The 10674-nt window shown below is 56.1% G+C and overlaps 1 protein-coding gene across 1 annotated transcript in view; it reads right to left on the bottom strand.

Annotated features, from left to right (window-relative positions):
* Positions 1-1825: 1825 nt before the first annotated feature.
* Positions 1826-10674, bottom strand: part of LOC101422177 (disks large homolog 5-like) — a gene marked incomplete at its 5' end in the record, with an annotated part of 172307 nt that continues 163458 nt past the window's right edge. The window contains 5 exon segments of the mRNA XM_058299541.1: positions 1826-3481; positions 4963-5072; positions 5726-5835; positions 6853-6980; positions 7272-7418. Coding sequence (XP_058155524.1) covers positions 3378-3481; positions 4963-5072; positions 5726-5835; positions 6853-6980; positions 7272-7418 — 599 coding nt within the window.

Below are 10674 nucleotides of genomic sequence, written 5' to 3'. Positions count from 1 at the left end.
TGGGTCCACCCTGCTCCCAGGATCCTCTTCGCACGCCCCTGCCCCGAGAGGACCGTCATTCCAGCACCAGGCCCTGCTCCGACTTTGAATCCATGCTTGCTCTGGCCCCACCCTGCCCTGCCTACCTCTCTCCAGCCTTGGCTCCCCTGGCCCAGGTGGCCCCCTGCCCTGTCAACCCCCAAGGAGGTGCAGCTCGGCTTCCCAGTGCCGATCTCTGGGCTGGTCGGCTGCCGTTTGGCCTCAGTCAGGCCTTCGTCTTAACGGCCGCTCCTCAGCGTTAGGTATGTGGGCGTCTCCTCCACCTCACAAGAAAAAGTCAGGTGAGTCAAGGCTGCCGGGGTTTTCCTCAGCCTCTGCAAGTCCATTGCTGCCTCCCCGTACCACAGAGTCATAGGTGTCTGCTCGGATCAGCAGAAGGCAGAGACGCGGAGGCGCCGTTCATCCAAGGCCTCGTGGTTAGAGCCGATCATCAGCTCTGCCTCTCCGACTTCTTGGCTGGGCCCTTCTAGAATGATCTAGAATGACGGTGTTCACCTAAGGCACACACCAACTTGGGGCAGGGCCAATCTGGCTGTGGAACCAGCACCCACCAAGTGCAGTGTCTGGGGGGTTCAGAGACGAGCCTCTCACATGGGTGAGGCGAACCCCTCCTCTCAGCACTGCCCAGCAGGGCCCCCGGCAAGGCCTCAGCGGGCCCAGGTGAATGACCTGTGATCTCAGTGACGTAATGGGCCCTCCATTTTAAAAAGCTGAGCATCTTTCCCCTTGCAATTATAAAATAAAACCAAGTTCACTGCAGAAAATTTGGAAAATACAGAAAAGTCTAAAGAAAATAAAATCTCATCCGCTGCTAAGGTTTTGGCGTTGTAACCGAGCCCTTCCTAAACAAGTAGCCACGCCCCCTCCCCATGCACCACCCCCCCACCCCCTAGCCCCATTTGCTGGGGGGGGGGCTTAAAATCCATGGAGCAGCTGCCCGCTCTGAGGTTGGCCCTGGGTCATGGCAGGGCAGGGCCAGGCCCCACGGCGAGGACACCCGGGCAAATGCAGGGGCTGAGGATTTGCCCCAGCTCCCACCCACTCAAGAGCAGAGCCCAGCTCAGTTCTGTAGCTCCCGTAGCCCCCGGGGGGCCAAGGCTGCAGGTCCACAATGGAGGGAAGGACGAGTGAGGTGCCAAAACCAAATCTGCCCCCATGGGCCCAGCCACCACGCCAGCAGGTGGTTTTTCTAGAACATTCTGCCCTCAAGCCCCTCCAAGCCCAAAGAGCAGGGAAGGCGGCCTCTGCTCTGCCTCAGGCCTCTGTCCATCTGAGGCCAGTGCTGGCCTTCCAGGGGCCTCCCCACCACCCCAGAGCAGGGGCTTTTGGGTCCAGGTGGCTGGAAGCCCTGCTGACCCTGCCTGGCAGGCTGGGTGTGGCCTGGGCCTGGTCCCCTGCAGATGAAGTGCTGACTGGACAGCAGGACCTTGGCATCCTGCAGGGCCCCCGAGCACTCAGCTCACTGCCCCCTTTCCATTTTGCCCACCCCGCCCCCCCAAGCCCACACCTGCAGGCCAGAGGGCAGGCTCTAAGGCCCCAAATGTGCTGCCTGGGGCAACAGTGGCCTCGGCCACCATGCCTATTCAATGCTGGACAGAGGGGAAGGATGACACAGGCTGAGGACGCAGGTCCGAGGGCCTCCTGATCGTCCTGAGCTGGGAAGAATGTCGCCCAGCAGCCACGCTCTGCAGGGGAAGGAAACTCTGGCAAGTTTTAGGAAACCGGCGAAGCTGAGGGCGCAGGAAGGCACGAAACCAAGGGAAACACAGGTGTCTGCACACACAAGTTATAGAAATTGACCTTTATTTGTCGTACTAAAGTCTGTTTAACTTTTGATACAAAGTAACATTTTAGTACAGAAAATCCCAGTCTGCCAGAACAGTACCTGTCTGCTCCCGTGTACCACCCTCACAGCCCGAGGCAGCCCGAGGCTCCGAGAATCCACCCCCGGGGGGCCTGAAGGTAACACGGCGAGACCTAGTCTACAGTTTTTCTTAATTGCGTGAGCTAGAAAACTTGTACCTATAAAACAAAGGACAGCATTGAGGACTGAAACTTCTTTTTGAACAACTGTGCAAGAAAATATATCCCTTTTTAAAAAAAAAAAAGTCAGTAATGGCTAAACTACAATCTAATGTCTAGAATTACAAATAAAATGAAATCGGATTTCTTGCTAGGAAAATGAAATTGTTAGGAACAGGATGAAAAGGCAGGGCACGCTCCCACAGAGCCCCGTACAGTACCTGGGAAAAGGACGCACAGCTTCAGGAGATACCTCAACCCTTCCGCCCAAGACACCCGGCGTGGGCAGCGCAAACCAGGCCCAAATGGAGACACCTCCACGGGGCCCGGTGCAGGCAGGGATGGCTGCCACCTAGACTGGAGAGGCCCCCGCTTCAGTTTTAGTTTCAGCGTAGAACACGCCAATGCACTCGCCACACTCTAGAATGTAATAGCTTACGAGGCACCCCGCAAAATCTCCACTGGTCAAGGCTGTCGCCAACTACAGAACCTAAAAAGGACCCAATGGTACACAGTGGCCCTAGCTGAACAGAACCTGTCACCAGGAGTCTACGAAGCTCCAAGGGACCAAATGCTTAAAGGATAAACCCAGATGGAGGAAAAAACGAGAGGCTGTGGAAGGCAGGAGAGGAGGAGAGAGGCAAGTTTACTAGACTGCTAAAGCAGTCTTCCCTCCCCAGGGGGGGACGCTGCCGCTGGTGAGGCGACTCCACAAAGGCACTGGATCTGCCACCTCAAATGGCCTGAGCACCTGCGGTCACGGGGCCCTCCCTGGACAGGAGGAAGGCTGCCACAGCTCTGGTCCCACCGAGAACCTCCCGGAGCAAAGCAGCCGCTTGTGAGGTTCCAGAGTCGTTTCACGGAAAGCAGGAAAAGAAACAGATGGGGCAGAAAGATGGAGGGGAGGCGGGGCAGGGGCTCGGCACCAACAACGTGAAGCTGTTCAAGTAAACAGAAACCGCCAAATACTTAGAAGAGGCTTGTAAACTTGTGATCTGGAAGGTTCTCTTTGCAGCATCTCTGATTGGCTGGAGAAAGAAAGGTTGGTGTTGAACCCCTCTGTCGAAAGTCTTTTGTGTGTTTTTGTTCCGTCGAGTGTTAAGCACACAGGTGCGAGGAGCGCGGTCCGCTGCCCAGGCCTGGATCCATTTGGCCGCCACCCTCCGTCACCCGGGGGGGAGCTTCCGGAGCCTGTGCTCGTGGGAGCCTCCCCTTCACGCTCCCGCGCAGTTTTCTGGTTTTAGTCACTAAAGAGAGCTGAGCCACGTGTTCACGTGGGCAGAACATGTGCAGTCTCTTCACAGGACGAGGTTTCCCTACAACGGGCAGGCTGGGATCCACAGGACTTTATTTTGTTCTTGATTGACCGTTGCCAGGATTTGCGTGCAGATGCTTGAGAGGGCTCCTCCCTGGACGACCCCTGCAAAAGAGCCCCCCAAACACACATTCAGCTCAGAGGGAGGGCCTGGGGTCTTAAGGCCCCTTTTGCCGCCTGCTCTGAGCTTCTGCGGCACCCCTGCCCCCCGCCCACCCCACTCTCCTCCACCAGGCAAGAAGGTGGGGAGGAGAAAGAATCATAAAAAAATAAATAAAAAGATAGAAGACAAAAAATAGAAGAGTGGAGCGCACATCAGTTCCGCGTGCCCCCTGTCCCTCCAGCAGCATCTGGTCAGCTCTTCAGCAGGTGGCTGGAAACACAGGCTCCAACAAGGCTGGGCTGGGCCCCGGTTTACCCTGCAACCCCGGGCGGCCAGGGCCTGGCCCCGCGCACACACTGCCCACCACCCCAATAACTCCCCGGGCTGGGGGATCCCAGCACATGGAAAGCCGCTTAGGGGAGGAAGGGTGGGTGTTGTGTGGCCCAGTCGGTAGAGGGATTCTAAAGGGAACTAGCATGAGTTTAAGGGGTCAGGCTTCCAGGCCCAGAGAAGATTCCAGCAAAGCCAATGAAATGCATTCCACTCTGGCCCAGCTCTGCCCTGCAGCCTTCAAACACCACAGGTTCGGTGGACGCGAATCGGGCGATGCACCTCCAAGCTCTGCAGAACGGCGCTGGCCACAAGCGGGCCCCGGCTGCCAGAGGTGAGAGTGGAAGCGGACAGCGTGCAGAAGCCGCCAGAGCCTGGCAGGGCAACTTTGTGTCAATCAAATGCAATAAAAAAGAGAGCCCGCATTTTCCAAGTCTGGGGGATTTTTAAGGTTTGTCTGTAGTAACTTGCTTTTAACGTGTTTGACAAAAGGACTGGTCTGTGATGGACTGGAAATTAAAACACATGGATGCACCCCTGACCACGGGGGGGCAAGAGAAGGAAGCCCTATTCTAGATCACAACACACTCCACGATTTAAGTTCACTGCCCCTTTCTTCCCACGACCAAAACGTTAACCCCCTACGAGTGTCTGATTTTATTGAAGAGGCTGAAAACCAGGAAGGAAAAGGGTAGCAGGTAAGTTGGAGCCATGGTTTTTTTTGTTTTGTTTCAGAGCCCAGAGATGGGTTTTCTTCACACAACCCCGTGGCCGAAACTGACCACTGGGGGGACAGACGACCACGGCGCACATGCTGCCTGCTCGCCAGGGAGTGCTTGGATCCGGGGTCGCAGGGACCCAGGAGCTGCGCTACATGGTTCCCAGGCCCCAAGACGGACCCATGGCTGCCCACGTAAGAAGGTGGGTGAGAAAGACCAGCTGGTGATCAGGTGCGCAGCTCAGAGAACTTTATATTTCCATCTTAAAACGCCCGGTGTCGCCCAGCAACGGAAATCCCAACACCTCAGCTGCGGTGAGAGGTGCCTGCAACCAGGACCGGGAGGCGGCCAGTGAGCCCGGACTCCTCCCACTCTCAGGAAAGACGCACTGGCGAAGCCTCCGGCTCCTCCTCACCGCGCCTGGCTGCACCTACCTGTGAAGTACCTGCCGTACTCCTGCTCGATCTTCTGCGCCGTCTCAAACTGCTCTTTGGAATGCCTCTGAGTCACCTTGTCCCTCAGGTAGATGGGGTCCCTCTGCTCCCTGGTGGGACATCCAGCATAGGCTGAGCCTCTCCCCTCCCAGGCCCTCTTTTTCCTCTCCTCGTCCAGGGGAAGGGGCATCCCCCAGGCTGTGGGGTGCCCCAGGAGCGCCTCGCAAAGCAGGGCAACAGCCCGCAGGTCCTGTCGGGGCTCTAGGCAGAGGGAACAGTGGGGGGCCCAGTGTGTGCACAGAGAGCGACAAACCAGCTGGCCCCCAATGCGTGGGAGCCCAGGAAGGTAAAAGGAGAAGCAGCCTTGGCGGGCTGAGGACACCCCGAGGAAACGGCACCTCAGCGAGAGCAGAGCTGGCCTGAGGCCGATCCGGGTCGGCCTGGCTCTGCCCGCCCTTTGTGTCCTCTGAGCCCCAAAGTGAGTAGAAGAGGAAAGGGGGGTGGAGAGGTGGGAAGGGGCTGTGCAGACAAAGCTGGGTGTGCGAAGGAACCGTGTGGCCCCCGAGCAGGGCTGAGGGGCTGCCTGGAGGAGGGGACACAGTTAAAGCGGCCTGGCTGAAATGGAACAGGGCCCACGAGGGGCACGGCCCCTCCCTTCCTCCTCCAAGCACCTCCTGCCTCTCCTTCGCTGCCCCCCCACAACCAGGGCCACCGGCCCCCAGCCGTCACCGTCCAGGCCGAGCCCTGGGGCAGCGGCACCTACTTGATCTGCTTTGCACTCTTGTAGTGGATGAAGATGATGATGGGGTAGATGTGCATGTTGTGCAGCCGCTCGATGGCGTGGGGCGCGACGTCCAGGAGGCAGTGCCAGTTCTGGGGGAGGAGGGAGCATGAGCGCCACAGGCAGGGGCGAGGGGAGGGCGGTGCAGTCCAAATCCAGACTTCCTTCCCTGCCTTCGCCCAGGTGTGGGGAACTTCTGGGATCCCTACCACACCTCCAGCCCAGAGGCCTTATTTCTGCCAGACCGAGCAAATGAAGAGCTGGAGCGTCCTGGAGGCGAGTGTGGCTTTGCGTGGCTGTGACTGACATACGTTCCCCGGGTCCCCTGAGCCTCCAGGCCGAATGGGGGACAATGAAAGGCCACAGGCTTGTGCCTGGGCCGCCCGCCCCAAACACCCCTGAAGCTGCACCGGGGAGTCCCGCAGAGCCCAGGGCACCCCTGGCAGAGGTCTTCCACCCCCACAGGACAGTGTGCACTTAGAGCTGCAAGAGGCCAACTCCTTCAACAGGAGGAACCAACCCAAAGAGGTGGACTGGCCAGCCCCAGTCGCAGAGACTTAGAAGGACAAGTCCTAAGGGGACCCCCAGTCCCCTGCTCTGCTGGGGTCTTTCCAACACGCCTTGCAGAGCCACCAGTCTTTTTCTCGGGCTTCCCGACAAATGGACCTGAGGGCGTTCAAATGCATACAGAGCTAGATAGCAACAGTATGGAGGCAGGGCCCCCCAGGCGGCCCTGCTGGAAGCTGCGCACCAGCCTCCAGACGAGGCACACAAACCTAAGAGTCTGCTCACAGGTTCAGCAGAATCTGTTTCAGAATTCCCTGCAGGAGGCTCTTCCCTGGAGTTCAAAGCTCTTATCCACCCCCTCAGAGGGGGAGCGGCCACAAGCTTGCCCTCACGCCAAGAGCCAACGAGGGCAGGCCGCAGGCAGGTGGATTCTGCCAGAGAGCATGTGGATGAGCTCCGTGAAGGTGTGGGAAGAGCTGGGGGTGGGGGCTCTAGAGACACGCAGGGCAGGGATGCACAGGCAAAGGGCCCTGACGCAGCCAGGGGCGCCCAATCCTGACACACTGTCGGGCCTCTTCCCGGTGGCCTAACACAGGGGATACCTTTTCTGTGATTTCCTTTATTGAAGCCACCGTGGTGACGTCGAAATGCCCGCTTCTCCGCTTGTAGTCAACAAACAGGCAGTCTTTGACGCCCCGCTCGATGGCCTGCTGGGAGGCCTTCATCACCTCTGCAAGGCAGGGACGTGGCATCAGGACTCCGCACCCCGAGGCCCCTTCCAGGTACTGGGCACTGCTGAGCCCTCACAGCCTCCCCCAGCCCCGAAGGGGCAAATGAAGCCCGCTGTGCACCAGTGCTTCAGGGACACCCTACTGCCCTCGCCCCGGGGGAGGCAGGGCCGGGGCCGCACACAGATCTGACCCCGTCTGTGGTCGCCTGTCCTCTAGGGAAGGCTCTGGAACAGCCTGCTCTGGCTGACTCAGGGACAGACGTGCCCGGCAGGCGAGGGGGCACCCCTTACCAAGGGGGCATCTGCAGAACTTGCCGGGTGCCTCGTTCACCAGCATCTCCTTCACCACGTCCAGCAGAGGCCCCAGAACCAGGACGGGCCGCAGGGATGTGCACTCGACCTTCTGCACCCGCTGATAGGCCAGGCTGCTCGCCGGATCTGAAGGAGAGAAGGTGGCGGCGTCATGAGGCTCCGTCACTCCCCGATGGATCTGTGGGGTCCATCACACGGATCCACAGCCCGGCTGGGGACCAACTCGTCCCTGCTGCCCGGGACTCTCCTGCCAGGAGGGGGCAATGGGGCCCCTCTGTTGTTCCTGGAGACCAACACAGTTCTCTCCCCCACATGAACAGCCAAGTGTCCCCCAGTCCTTCAGCTCTCACATGCTTCCTTGTGTGCCCCGTGCCTGCTTTCCTTCCACCCAGTATCCAAGCTCCTCTTGAGATAAAACCTGAGCTTAGCCAGGCCCGGTCAATGGGGTGTAAGCAGCTGCAGCTGCCACTTCCCAGCTCCCTCCCCATCGGCTGGGACGGAGGGAGCTGGAGCCAGCCCCGACCAGAGCCAGCCCTGACCACCGAGGTGAAGACAGGCCTTTGGAAATGGCCGCAAGACAGAAGGGAACTGGGCCCCTGGACGGACCCCACAACACAGCGCCTCCCCCAGGCCACCCGCCAGCTTGGACAGTTAGAGGTGACAGAAACAAGCTTCCCATCAAGTTTAAGACACCGTTGTTCGGTCTCAGTGAAAGCAGTTGAAGCAGCATGCACTGCACCTTGCATCCCACATAATGGACATAAAAGCCCTGGCAGGAGAATACTGTGCCTCAAAACCTGCAAGCACCTTCTTTGCATCCAGCTGGTTCAAGTCACCGTGTTGCACCGTCTCAGAAGTACAAGAGTGCACAATAGAAAGCTCAGACTCTGCCTGGCACCAGGAGGTAACCGATGTGAAGAGACAACACAAGAGCTGCTTAACAGCACTAGGCAGTGGAACAAGGGCCTCCAGATAGCAGCAGGGGGTGGAACAAATGCTAGGGGTTGGAGTAGGGGGTGAAGAGGCCACCAGAAGGCCCGGGAGTGGGAGGGATGACAGCTGGGCCCGAGGCGGAGCATGGAGGGATGTGCAGGGCGCCAGGTGAGGGCGAGGGCCAGCGCCAGGCTGAGCAGCAGGCAGGCCTGAGGGCGAGGCTGAGCAGGTCTCCCCGCTCCCTCAACCCGCCCCAAGCACGGCTTTTTTGACTGCCAGTTGTCCACGCCCATCCACGTGGCTCTCTAACCAACCTAGTGTTCCACAGAAGGCCAGAGTCACAAGACATTCTGTTTTAAAAAAAAGTGAGGGAGGATGTGGTGGTCAAATAAGCTTGGGAAATGCCACACACATCACATTCACCACCTGAGAACCTCCACGCATTTGAGGAAAGTGTCTAAGGAGTCCCCGGAAAAAGATCTTCCTCCAAGAAGAGACGAACATCTTCTTGCGTAAAGAAAAAAGAAGTTACAGATAAAGCTAAAGTCCTTTCTGATGCCCGTTTCCCAATCCTGGTCCCCTACTGGCCTCTTCAGAGGTGACTAATATTATGGGATGGAAGCATATCCTTCCAGTCATTTTGTTATTCTCAAACGTTGATTTTTATATATTCATAAAACTATATAATATATTGCTATTGCATGTGTTTGACAAAAATAGCATGATAATATATTCTGCAACTCTTTGACTTAGTGTTCTGTTTCTGGAATGCACCCAAGCTGATTCAGACATATCTCATTTACTCCTTTTGAGCTTCACGAATATGCATCCATTCCCCCGTTTCTGGACATTAAATCAGTATTTCCCTTAACTTACTTGAACAAGAACCATATTCTCTTAACTACTGTTAACACCCATTTAACAGATGCACGTTCCTCCCTGACTAATCCCCATCAGAAGTCCTAACAATTACAGAATCGTAGGGCTAGAGAGCATCTTTTCTATCACTGAATCTAACCAGGTAAGTTAGAGGCCCAAAGAACTGTGGGCCATCCGAGGTCACAGCTAACCAGGGCAGAGCAGAGGGGTGGTCTCAGGGGCTCCGTCCGTACTGTAATGACCTCTTGAAAAGGAAGCACCAGTGCTCAGTGCATAGCCCTGAGACATGCCTGCACAGGTCCCTAAGGGGTCAGGGACAAGGCCAGCCCATCCTCCGTGGCGGTGGACAGCCCATGATGGTGGGCATGCAATCACCAGGAGGAGGTCTTCTGGGGACACACGCAGCAGCTGGAACCAATGAACTAAAGCAGGAATTCAAATGCCACATAAAAGAAGAAACACCTTTCTGGAGGCATCACAGAGCTGTTGAGGCAACCAGGATTTGAGATGCAAGATCCTGGGGAGAAGGGAACCCCGAAACAGTAAGCCTCCCTCCGACAGAGCATTTGCAGTTTTTGGAGTAAAAGCGAGAGGCAAAGAAGCCAGCAGAGCTGTTGGCAACCACCAAGCAGGTGAGACGAAATATAGTTTAGGACTGCCAAGGCAGCCAGGGCTTGAGGGACCAGGATTCCAAGAGAACGGAGAGGCAAAGAACTAAGCCTGATATTCACCCGTTTTTCCTTAAAGTCATTTGCCAAATTCCTAAGCAGAGAAAAGAAGCTGAGAGTTTAAGAAAGTCACTAAATTGCAGAACTGAGGTCTCTGCAGTCTCATGGTGCTGAGGAGACAGAGTCAGGGAGTCAAGGACAGCTAGCAAGGAGGGGCCTAAATGACACCCCAGGCTCAGATGGGACCACTGAAGGGCCACGCCTAGATTTCAGGATGAACCTCCAACTGCACAAAAGCTGCAGCTCAGCCTCAGGTCCGTTCAGTGCCTGCCTGCAGCAAGGTGACCCGCCACCGCTCTGGAGGACAGGGCCCCAACAATTTCCTAAATGCTGACATTTCAACCAAAGATGACCAGGTATTCCAGGAGAAAAAAGAAAGACAATAGGAGACTCACAGATAACCAGGAAGAATGATGACCCAGTCTTTAAAATTAATGTGATTGATACGTTTAAGAAAACAGATAACAAGAAGGAAAATTTCACCAGGGAATTAAAATCTACTAATGATGAAGCAAATGAAAACTCTAGAATTAAAAGATGCAATTTATGAAATTAAGAACATACTGGACACGACAGAAGAGGAGATTAAGGAACTAGGAAAAAAGGCCAGTAGAAAACATCCATACTGGAGCATAGAGAGAAGAAAAGAGACAGAAAATGGAGAAAAAAACATGTCAAAGATAAACGGGCATGGTCAAAAGCACAAAGGAACAGGAGTAGAGCAGAAAGGTAGGTAGTGGTTGAAGAACCACGATTTTATTTTATTTTTTTTAATGGTGGAAATAATTGAAAAGCCTAAAACCTAGGGCCATTCTAACAAATAACCAACAATTATTTGAGTG

This window comes from Dasypus novemcinctus, chromosome 6, assembly GCF_030445035.2.
Source record: "Dasypus novemcinctus isolate mDasNov1 chromosome 6, mDasNov1.1.hap2, whole genome shotgun sequence".
NCBI lineage: Eukaryota > Metazoa > Chordata > Mammalia > Cingulata > Dasypodidae > Dasypus > Dasypus novemcinctus.
Note: the sequence above shows the minus strand (reverse complement) of the source record. Positions and strands in the feature narration are given on the sequence as shown.